Here is an 11205-nt window from a genome sequence, read left to right as displayed (position 1 = left end):
CAGCTCATTTAGTTGCTTACTTATAGAGAATGTCCAATGTTCTACATAAGATCTGCGATCCTAGTGGGAATGCATGGGCCACTTTTCTACTGGTTCCTCGATTCTAAATCGAATATCGTTTTGGTTTGTATAAATATATATAGTTTTTATTATATTATCAATCTAAACAATATATATTTAGATACACAGTATCTATAAAAAAAAAACCAAATTATAATTTGCAACAGATGGAGTGCTAATTATTATCAATATGATATTAAGAAGATGATTCTGAGTTAGGCGAGATATTTGCAATGCCAGCATGATTTACCTGGGACCCACTTCTTCAATTTGATGAGAGAGCTTACCGACATTCCGGCCCCACTTCCTCCACCTTCTCATGAGTCGAGCCTCCGTGGACGACGCATTCATTCGCCTTGATCTCCAATCCCTCTCTCCCTTCCTTCCTTCCGGAGAGATCGAGAGGGGCAGGCAGGGAGATGGAGAGGGCGGCCCCCGTGAGGAGTTCCCACACCTCGACGGCCGGCCTGCTCGCGTGGCCTCACCCCGATGGCGCCGGCTCGCTGCCAGCACGCCGGCCTAACCAGGTGACCCCGCTCTTCTGTTCTCCCTCTTCCTCCATCCCGACGCATTCGATCGTCGTGTTGATCTCTTACTGTTCCTCGCTCGCCCTGCAGCCGACGGAGGAGTTCAGGAAGGTGGTGTTTGGGGGGCAGGTCACCGAGGAGGGCGCCGGCGGCCACAACAAGACCAAGATGTGAGCAGATAGATAGCTTCCGCGCCTTCATGGCCGGATTCCTCCTCTCCCCGCTCCTGTGATTCGGATCTCGAGTCGTTCAATGCGATCGGTTTCCGCATGCATGATCCCGACCCCAAGTGTGCCTGCTTGCTAACTACGGCTGCTCCTTCCTGCTCTGATCATTCCAGGAGGGCGACGGGCTCCGCGCCCAAGTCGAAGGAGACAGCAGGGATCGGCATATTCAAGGCCGAGAGTGCCGCCGCCGCCGTCGCAACTGCCTCCCGCGATCGTCAGGTGCGCAACTTTGGATCTGCATTCTATGTGGGGTGGGACATTGTTTGGCATTGATCTTCTGCACATAGTACTCGTTGTGTATACTGATACTGGGGATAGTTCCTTTTGTGTCACGTGGCATGTCGACAGGATCAATGAAGAATGGATATCAGATTTGGTGCATAAAGTGGGCTGGATAGATATCTGGTTCTGTCGATGTTCAATAATGCTATAGATCTTAGCCCCATGTTACTAGAAGTAGAGTTTTCAGTTGTTCTCAAGGCTTGTTAGCAGGTTTTTATTCAACAAAGCAGAAGTGCAAATCTGATCGATTAAAACAGGACCTAGAGATTCTGCATTGTCACCACATGACTCATCTGATTGATTGGAGATTCAGTTAACCTCTTATGCTGTTCTGTGTTGTTCTTAAATACTTACTAGTAAAAAACGTAGGTCTCTAGTCTCTTCATGAACCAAAATTGGTGTAAAGCAGTATGTTATTCTTAATTCTTATAATAAATAGTAGAGTAAAAAAATATCGATATATCGTGATTAAGGGGTGAAATGTAGGTCTGATTGTGATTGCATTTCCAACCATCATATTATCGTGATCAACTATGGTTATTGTTTTTCATGAAAGGATGATCAATTAACTTTATAATTAGCCACTTCATGTAATAGACTACAAACTCTTTGTCAGCAGTTCACATCTGGATATATTTTGTTGCCTATATGCCATAATTTGGAGGATCCATAGTTAATTATGCTCTTTATATTGTCTGCTGATGAGAGAACAGGAAAATGAACAAACATTTCCCTTCTAAATGGCATACATATTACTTGAAATAAATGAAGAAAAAAAATGATCATACCATTCTGTGTGATATGGTGAGACAATCAGCTTCTGTAATCTGCAGGCTAGCCAGATCACCTTTTCTCAGGACGGGACCATTCCTCCCAGGAAGCCAACTTCAGTTGCTGGGGTGGCGAGGCAGCGTGAGCTTAGCCATACCGTTGAGAGCGAGGGGGACAGTAAGATGAAGCGGCAGGTGTCCAGTGCGAAATCCAAGGAGCTCAGTGGTCACGACATCTTTGCTGATCATGAAGTTCCCAAACCCAACAGGTCAAGGAGATCAGACTATGGCAGCTCCGCCACGCTGTCACCTGTGAAAAATGCAAATGTACTGCCCGAGCCATTCTGGTAGCTTATTCACCTTGTGGTGGTTCCAAACTGTACTGAACAACTGTCGTTATCTTTGTTAACAGGTGAGCTCCTTCTCGTTTGGAGAGGCCGACACAGACAGCGCAGTGAAAACAGCAAAGAAGAAAGGGTCCAGCAACAAGTCTACTGATCTGAATGGCAAGACCATCTCCGGGAGAGATTCAGTGCCTGCAGAGAAACAGGCTCTGAACCGCGCGAAGCCGAAAGGAATGAGCGGTAGCAGCATTTTTGCAGACGGGAAGGCCTCAACAACCGGAGATCATGCAGGCCGTCGAACCCGGCAGCCTCCTGGCGGCGACAGCAGCATCTTGCTGGGCTAGCGTGCATATGGATCTTATTGTCCTATGCCGCCGCACGGGTGGTTGGTCCGTCAGTCTGCGTCCTTGTTTTCGTGATCAGGCGATGAGTCCCATCTCCAGTCTTTGAGATGATCTGGTTCACTTCTGGCGTGGTTTGGTCTGTGTTGGTTGTGGCATGCCCGATGGAACAACCCCTGATGGAACAACCCTATCCCTATGGCGTTTGGTGCCGTTTTGTTGTGTACAATGGATGGCGTGTGCTGCCGTTTTCTTGTGTGTACAATGGATATATGTATACACACATATATGTGTGTTTTGCTTATTAAATACGAAAAATTGGTATGTGGTACCAGTAGTCCGATCGAGCTCACGTGCAAAGTGGGCGAAGTTGCAAACCCATTGCGCTGACCTCATCGAAGGTTGCTTGATAGCGCCACATAACCAATGGGGCTTTTCATTGGTCTTTTTATTTCTTGATTGACATAGAGCAATATATCATCCAACAAGTGTCATCAGAGAATTAATTATTCAAAAAAGTGCCAGAAAATTATGAATATTAGTTCATTTACCATGGTCTTTTATATACTGAAAGTTTGAAACAAGATGCGGAAAATAAACTTTGTACCACTAAGAGCAATTATAAAAAATCTAAATTCATTAACAAAGTGGTGGATTTAACTTTAGTATACTCTCCCTTTTTCGCCCCGTAGGAAGTCAACAATTTTTCAACCTAACCAAATCTGTAAAAAAAACACTAACATTTATGATGCCGAATAATGTTCATTAAATTAATCATGTGGTATATTTTCATAGTACATATATTTGGAGACATAAATATTGATATTATATCTTTATAAACGTAGTTAGGGTTTATATTGGTTGACTTCTTAGAAAATGACAAAATGCACACTTTTTTTTTGTGTTGGAGTGAGTATTTCTAGAAACAGAGACAAATAATATGGTTTCTCAGTTCGTAGTGGACGTCTGGATGAGTGGAAAAACAAATCAAAATGTATACAGTACTTGTTTTTCCCATCACAATGAAAACCTCAGCACTTCTTGTATCAGCATTTATACATGTTAGTTTATCCATATATATATATATATATAAATGAAAAATGAAAACATGTGAAAATTGCTCTGTGGACTGAGTGTAAACGGAGCGGAGCGGATATGCTCTCTGGGCTTCTGACCTTCGACGCGGCCTTTTGGCCCAAACAATAACAAACCAGGCCGGGCTGCCCACATGCCACATACGACGGCGCGACCCAAACCGCGGCCGTCCGGGAAACCCGCCCGGTTTGCACGGTTTCCCACCTCGGCCATCAGAATCCGAACCCAGGGCCTTGTTTACTTCAGCCCCAACCAAGATTGTCTGTCACACCGAAGCTTTAGATGTATGTATAAAGTATTAAATATAGATAAAAATAAAAACTAATTATACAGTTTAGTCGGGATTTACGAAATGAATCTTTTAAACCTAGTTAATTTATAATTAGATAATAATTACTATAAACAAACGAAATTAATACAATATCACGAAATTTTGCCAGGCCCAAGCCCAAAGCGGGCGTCGCTGTTGCTTCGGCTGGGAATGGGAATGGATGAGTGTGCAAGCGGAGCACGGCAAGTCGGCACACGGCAGGCAACTTGCCCCGCCGCGAGTCAGTCACGTGCCGGGCGCCACCACCTCCAGGCCTCCGGAGTCCAGAAGCCTCTGCCGCGCTGCCACTGTCCCGCGGGCCCCGCGGGTGCGGACGGGGGCCAGCCAATGGGGCGCCGGCAACTGATCGGATTCCGCCGGCGCCTCGTGTCCACTACATCCGCACCGCCCCGGGGCCCACCACGCCCGCTCCCAGCCGCTAGTTAGTAAACGCGGATACGCGCCAAACCAAACAATTTTTTTTTCTCCCCTCTCCTTCTCCTCTGAAAAAAAAAAACTTCCTTCTTTCGGTGCTCAAGACGCCCCATCTCCCCTCTCGTCGTCTTCTCTCTCATCCCATCCTGTGCCAAAACAAAACGAAAAAAAATACTCTTCCTGCAAGCTGCTAGCCTAGAGCGAGAGGGGAAAAAAAGAAAAGAAAAGGAAAAGAAAGGGGGGTAATCTCCGGAACCATCTAGAGACAGCGAGCGGCGCGTGGAGCGGAGCGGAGCGAGCAAGCCTACTGCGCCGGTGGTGGTGGTGGCGGCGGCGGCCGCGTCCTCACGAAGCAGAAGCGGTTAAGATCCATCCATCCATCCATCCATCCAGCCCGTTCTTGAGTTCTTCGCTCCCTCTTTTTCTTTGCTCGTTTCCTGGACGCGAATTCTTCGGGCGTCGGCTTTGAGGTGAGGTGGTCCCCCGGTTTTGTTCTGTGGTTTTGGGCTGGGAGTCCTTGAGTTCCCCTCTGTTCTTGGTGTCCTAAGAGGCGTTTTCTTTTTTTTTCCCTTTCTTTTCTGGTGGTTCTGGGTTCGCTACCTCCTGTTTGATTGGTGTTTGGTGTCCTTGTGATGATTCTTCAGTCTCTGTTTCTGAAAGGGGGAAGAAAAATCATTTTTGGATCTTTGGTGAAGCTGCTACTACTGTCTGCTGACTTTTCCTCCTGGCGATTTCCTTTGCTTTTGCAGGTTCTGATCCGCAGCTCTCGATTCCGGAAGGTGAGAACATATCCATTCGACTCCTCTGTTTCTTTGTTTCTACCTTGTAGAGTTCTGCTAGGCCCTTTTGGTGAGATGTGTGCATCACTAGTTTTCCATGTTTCCTGGCGCTGTTTGATCTGAACCCCAAGGTGGGCAGGCAGGAAACTGAACGTGGCTGCAGTAGTTTTGTTTAGAATAACTACTGTTGTAGCGACCTGTCTCGGAATATGATTGTTTAGTTTACAAGTTTCTTCCATTTTTCGGGTAATTCATCTCATTTCTTCTCCTTCTGGTTTGTAGGAGTTGGTCAAGAACTGGGGATCCTGAGTTGAATATGATATCAAATCCGGTGGACTGGTATAGTTTCGGACCCGGATAGAATTCGCAGGGATGCCAGATTGGAGGGTGCGTGAGGTAATCTCTGTTTCATGAATTTCTCTTTTTTTCTGCCAAAAGTTTCATGAATTTCTTGATGGACAATTGGACATAGCATCTCACAACTTTTTTAGCCATTGCATTTGATACATGAGATTATAACCAATGATGTGGAATGTATTTGTTTGCAACTTAGGAAAAAAGAAACAATTTAGAAATACCAGTGTCCTTAGATTTAGTGTATGATACGAAGTGGAAAAAATCAGGAAGAACAGTAGGTCAGTGTGTGTGAGGATAATTTTATTCAATTCAATTCCATATAATCTGCGTAAGTGTACAGGACTACAGGTTAATAAATTAGCCAGCCAGGATTTGGGACTGTGTATATACAGGTTCTTGGTACAAGATGCATGTTTATTCTCATTTCTATCAATTGATGTAAGAATGAGTAATATTTCTATATTCTAGCATTCAAGCTAGTTTGGTTATGCTTCAAATTTGTTCCCTGCTTAGTTAGCTTCAATGGCTGTGTTTTATTTATTGGTACTCAGCATCAGTTAGGTCAACAGGTTAAGCCTTGTGTTGCCTTATGGAAGTGTCAGTGTTTATTTCACTGATGAAGTGCGCTTGCCACCCATAATAGATCCACAATTGTTTTTGCTCCGAATAGATGAGTGGGGGTTTAGTGGTCTAGCCCCTCATACGAGAAAGTGCCTAGTGTCTACTTTGGTGAAGTAAGTTGACCAGTGTTTAAAATTTCAAAGTTTGATTGACACGCTACAACTGTAGCATTAAATAAGTTGATGTTGAACTCTGTAGTGGATCATACCCTGGTCACAGTCATCTGTTGCGTTGGACCTTGTCCACTAACAGTGCTTTGTTATGTTCTCTGGACCCTCGTTTTATCTTGGCACTCCATTAGAGATTGCTAATTTTTCTGCTATAGGCCTATGACTAATAATGCTTTTACAGTTTGAAGGTAAATTCACTGATGAGTTTGCCCACAGTAATGGCAAGGAACATGAAGGTGGAGTTGAGGCTCCAGGTGTCACTAGTAGTAAGAAGTTGAAGCATGCAGTCGCCAATGAGAAAGCCCAAGGTCCCATCCCCAGAACGAATAGCTCAGATTCACAGAAATGTAATTTAGAGGACAACCAATGTGAGAACGGGATAGTATCCCAGAATATAAACAGTGCCGCTGACTGCATAGGAGACTGCAAAAATGGTTCCAATGCCTTTCTTTCAAGAGAAGAAAATACAATCGTTGAAACCAGATGTCCAACAGATAACTGGAACTCCTGTCAGTTTGCACTGAGCAATGGTTCGTCCATTCTCAATAACCACAGTGCTCCACAGGATAGCCTCACTTATGGAGATAATGATCTAAACTACATCGATTGGCCTGGCATTGATAATTTTGAGGATGTCGACACATTATTCAGGTATTCAGAACTTCTAGCTTACTCGCTAAGATCTTAATTTATATAAACAGGTGATAACTCTATTTCTTTTTTTTTCTCTCTTTGAAAAAAGGTCATCTGATTCCACATATGGTCAGCAGCAGCTGGAGAATGCAGATGGGTTATCTTGGATTCCTTCTTCAGATGCTGTTTACTCTTCTGATGTTGCTATGCAGCAAGGGTTTGACTCGTCTTATTCAGATTATGGTATTTTGGATGATCTCTCAGCATTCCATTGTGCAGAAGATAAATCACTACCCTCAGTTGATCCTTCATCAGCTTTATGTGATAATCAATTCAATGATACCTACCTGTTCAGTGAGCAAAAGAATGTGAATGCATATGGTGAACAGGCAAGTCAACTGTTCCATTTTCCTTCTGTATTAGTTGACTCCATATTTATCTTCTACCTTCTTTAATTCTTGTATCTCTTTTGTCCACAATAGATATACCAAGAGGATGTGATGGAGTTGTTGCCCACTGACCAGATATGCAGTGGACATGAAAACATTGATATGGTAATTTCCTAGGGATATTTAATCATTGGAGCAACACTGAATCATTGTATTAATGTATTCGATGCCGAGAGGTTTTTTACTAGTTTGGGTTTTGTTTATGGCCTAAGCCCCTTAAATGGACATATAGTTGATTACTTGATTTAATGTTCCATTACAATTGACTGTGATGTGAAAACAGAATTGAAAAGGTAGTTAAGTACAATCATGCTACTTGTTTTGCTATTGCTGTTACTCACTCCGTTCCAAATTCTAAGTCATTTTAGCTTTCCTAGATGCAGCTATGCACCTAGATATATGCCATGTCTAGATATATAGTAAAAATTATTATCTGGAAAATCTGAAACGACTTATAATTTGGAATGGAGTGAGTATATTTTTATATTTTTGTGCTCCAAGGCCTTGGTACAATTCTCTCTTGCTTGTGTAGTTTTGTATTGGGTTTATCACTGGAATGTTTGTTTCTGAGGATGGTAGTGCATAAGAGGTAGTGCCATAAGGATGATAGATCACTCTGCAACATGTTCTTCATTGATTTAATGTCATGGTCTCAGTTGCAGGTTGGAAACCAGTATTCATCTGAAAATGCAATTCAAGGTATTGAAGACAAGAAATTCTCTATAGCGTCAACTTCTCAGCTGAGCTCCTCTCAGAATTTACTGAATCAAAGGCACCACTTAAATTCCAGTTCACCAAGCAACATTACTTCTGAGTCCTATGCAGAAAAGTTTGGTCCATCTAGCGGTTCTTTTGCACAAAGGAATTCAAAAGGTAATGTTACAAGCGAAACGTCAGATGGGGTATTTTCTAGTTGTTCTGAACATGTTTGTTTATCTTGCACTCTTCTGGTGTGATTAGCTGATGTGACATTTAACTCTACAAATGCAGCGCAGAAGAAAACTTTGAACATGCAACCAAGACAGCCAACAAATGATAATGACATAAACAGACATCCTCAAACATTGACAAGAAGAGCTTCTTATCCTTGTGAGAACTATGAAACTGAAAGAAAAGGATTAGGGAAAAGAACTCTGGGGGATCCTCAAGTTACAATGGGTACTTCAATGGTAGTGGATGGCTCATTTGTATCATCTGTGTCCTCTGATAACTCAGTTGAAGAAAGCAGCTTTCGACAACTGCAGGATGCTGTTAGTCAGGTATTGTGGGTTACTAGCTTCCTTTTGTTTTCTTTTAATGTCCCATGAATCAGAAACTCCAGCCTGCAACAGTATATCCCCTTCATTTTGTTATTGCAACTTCATGCTGCATTTGCAGCTCCCCCCCCCCCCCCCCCCCTCTTTTTTTTTGTCTTGCCTTTCTGATTTCTCTAAATGACCATAAATTTGATCAGAGGGACCTGAGTTTTGGTAGAACCAAAGTTCCTGTTTTCATCCTTCCTCTTAGAGGAACTAAACTAGTTCTAATAAACTATGTACCGCAGTATTAAAGTTACTTTGCCTGTCTGCTTCAGCTGGATGTGCAAACCAAATTGTGCATTAGGGATGGTTTATACCGATTGGCACGAAGTGCGCAACATAGGCAAGTTTTTCCAAATATGATGAACAACAATGGAGATAGCCAGGATGTAAAGGATTTGCAGAATGCAGAAACTTCACACAAGTATGTTGTTCCTAACAAAGATCTTATCTATACTTACACAAGCATGAATCAGTATGGCTTTGAAAACTGTAATTGTTGGCATTTTCCTCATTGTTTAATTAGAAACTTCAGAGTGTTGTCTAAAGGCTCCTAATGTGCCATCTTTCTTTGAAACACCTAATGCAATGTCTTTCGCACAGCCTGTCATCTCTAAAATGTCATTTTGAGATGTCAAACCATGTACCAGAATATGCTTCCTGATACCTTGGCTCTAAGATGCTAGTTGATTGAGGTTTAAATATAGCTCTTAATTTGAGTAACAGATTAACCTGCTTGTTGACTGTTTACATGTGTTATTTGTGATGCTATATCTAGTCCATCAGTAAATAAGAAATATAAGAAAGGAGGCAGTTGATTTATCCTTCCATGGCAAGTTGATACTCGTTACAGTACTTACAGTGCAAAGGAGGCGAGAAAATGGCTTTGCCTATGTGTAGCCCTTCCTTTTTGATGTTTCTGTTTGGCAGGTTCGTCGATCCCCGGAGCATCGAGACGCAGACAAACCCGATCGATCGGTCTATAGCTCTGCTACTTTTCCACCAGTCATCGGACCAGGCGGCTGTAGCTGTCGACGATGCCTCGTCACTAAAATCCCCTGCTGGTGTACGATTTCCTCCCTTTCTGCATCGTACAAATTAATCTACGGTTATAGCTCTTTGTGCAAGTATGACGAGGCTTCTTCCACCTTGCAGAACAAACAGCACCCGGGCCCTGCCTCTAACCAAGGCCTGATGCCAGCTTCATCGGTGTATTCCCCAGGAGGTCAGGGGACCCCCAAGGATGTACAGTCCCTGGACAAGTACTGAATTTGTGGCGCTGCTCTCCATGACCTGGTTAAAGCGCCATGATGTGGAGCGTTCAACGTCCGTGATTTTCAATGCAATATTTTTACAGACGTATGGGGGGGCTTTCACATGATGTTTCTAGGCTTATATGTAAAAACAAGCATATTGTGTACCCAGTAGTCTGTAGTCGGTTCCAATCACATTGGTTTTGACATATGCTTGTATCCTATTGTTAGACGGCCGCTGTGCTCCCTAGTGAGTGTTGACTCACATTTCTTGTGTAATTTAAAAAGAAAAAATTCTTTTCCCCTAGCTATATAACCTTTGAACTGGTGCACAGGAGTCGATGGATTCGCCCAACAATCATTATGCATTTATGCGATGTTGCTAAGAAATGATTGCATTAGGCCAGTCTAAAATGCATAGTTTCATGACACAGTTACCAAGACTATAAACTAGGTAACCGAGCCATAGGAGTTTCATGGGGATGAAACTTCTCTCTCATATGATGAAACTTCTTCATTTAATGATCCTATCAAGTCAGCAATTTTGTTTATGTGGCATCCTATTTAATGTATATGATATTCTCATGAAACATGCATTGAGACTGGTCTTAGCTTGCTGGCCCTTGGGGCATCCCAATGATTAGTTATTTGGCTAGCTAGATTTGACATGGTAAGAAAAAAGTAGAAGAGAGATTAGTCACTAGCAATAAACAAATAGCTAATCTATTTTACATAGTCTAAAAACATAAGAGAAACATGTAGGTCTAATAATACAAGAATATATAAAACAGTTTTTACTTATATTTTTCACTTCTATGCTAACTAATTACATAGCTAATATCATTGTGGATGCCCTTATGACGTCCCTAACAATATCACATCAGCCAGCTAGCTTCTAGCAATACAAGTCAATATTTTACTTATACGGAAGAGAGAACACGTTAAACAAAAGAGTTCTGAGGTTAAACGTGCTAGAAGCTATGTAATTAAACGTGCTTAGCCTAAAGCAATTTTGGGATGGGTGTCCGACCAGAAAGTTCTTCACGGATGTGCACGAGTGAGGACAGAGTATATAGAAAAGACTTATGTTGGTCTCTAAGGGCAGTTTATGTCTTAGAAAAGCTGCCAGATGTAAGCGGGCCTAGTCTTGAAGAGACAAGACGTTACAGAATGGTATCGGGGCCGACTCTCGCGATTTTATGGGCACGTATGTCGCAGTTGCGCAGGCATGGTGCGCATGGCTAGTGTGGACCT

At 42.8% G+C, this 11205-nt stretch overlaps 2 protein-coding genes across 5 annotated transcripts; both read left to right on the top strand.

Annotated features, from left to right (window-relative positions):
* On the top strand, positions 368-2888 carry LOC8080467. The gene is made up of 5 exons (XM_002467720.2): positions 368-587; positions 678-757; positions 928-1033; positions 1930-2193; positions 2279-2888. Exons 1-5 carry the CDS (start codon positions 480-482, stop codon positions 2552-2554), a joined length of 834 nt encoding a protein of 277 aa, XP_002467765.1. The 5' UTR covers positions 368-479; the 3' UTR covers positions 2555-2888.
* Positions 4455-10291, top strand: LOC110435648 (protein LNK1-like). 4 transcript variants are annotated; one of them, XM_021461443.1, is made up of 11 exons: positions 4455-4752; positions 5141-5170; positions 5453-5566; positions 6500-6969; positions 7061-7340; positions 7434-7505; positions 8057-8273; positions 8391-8659; positions 8974-9122; positions 9629-9764; positions 9854-10291. In XM_021461443.1, the coding sequence occupies exons 3-11, from the start codon at positions 5543-5545 to the stop codon at positions 9965-9967; spliced, it is 1731 nt and encodes a 576-aa protein (XP_021317118.1). In that variant the 5' UTR covers positions 4455-4752; positions 5141-5170; positions 5453-5542; the 3' UTR covers positions 9968-10291. The 4 variants fall into 4 exon arrangements, with proteins under 4 accessions (XP_021317118.1, XP_021317127.1, XP_021317135.1 ...); XM_021461452.1 differs by having other exon boundaries at positions 8063-8273; positions 9854-10288; XM_021461460.1 differs by having other exon boundaries at positions 4455-4861; positions 8063-8273; positions 9854-10288.

This window comes from Sorghum bicolor, chromosome 1 (genome assembly GCF_000003195.3).
Source record: "Sorghum bicolor cultivar BTx623 chromosome 1, Sorghum_bicolor_NCBIv3, whole genome shotgun sequence".
Classification (NCBI taxonomy): domain Eukaryota; kingdom Viridiplantae; phylum Streptophyta; class Magnoliopsida; order Poales; family Poaceae; genus Sorghum; species Sorghum bicolor.
Note: the sequence above shows the minus strand (reverse complement) of the source record. Positions and strands in the feature narration are given on the sequence as shown.

Bases quoted from the DNA above. Each gene is read 5' to 3' on its own strand.
- LOC110435648 (XM_021461443.1), top strand. From the start codon at position 5,543: ATGCCAGATTGGAGGGTGCGTGAG. The intron at 8,274-8,390 runs GTAATGTTACAA...CTACAAATGCAG, and splicing joins TGCACAAAGGAATTCAAAAG to CGCAGAAGAAAACTTTGAAC. The intron at 8,660-8,973 runs GTATTGTGGGTT...TGTCTGCTTCAG, and splicing joins TGCAGGATGCTGTTAGTCAG to CTGGATGTGCAAACCAAATT.
- LOC8080467 (XM_002467720.2), top strand. From the start codon at position 480: ATGGAGAGGGCGGCCCCCGTGAGGAGTTCCCACACCTCGACGGCCGGC. The intron at 758-927 runs GTGAGCAGATAG...TGATCATTCCAG, and splicing joins GGCCACAACAAGACCAAGAT to GAGGGCGACGGGCTCCGCGC. The intron at 2,194-2,278 runs GTACTGCCCGAG...CTTTGTTAACAG, and splicing joins CACCTGTGAAAAATGCAAAT to GTGAGCTCCTTCTCGTTTGG.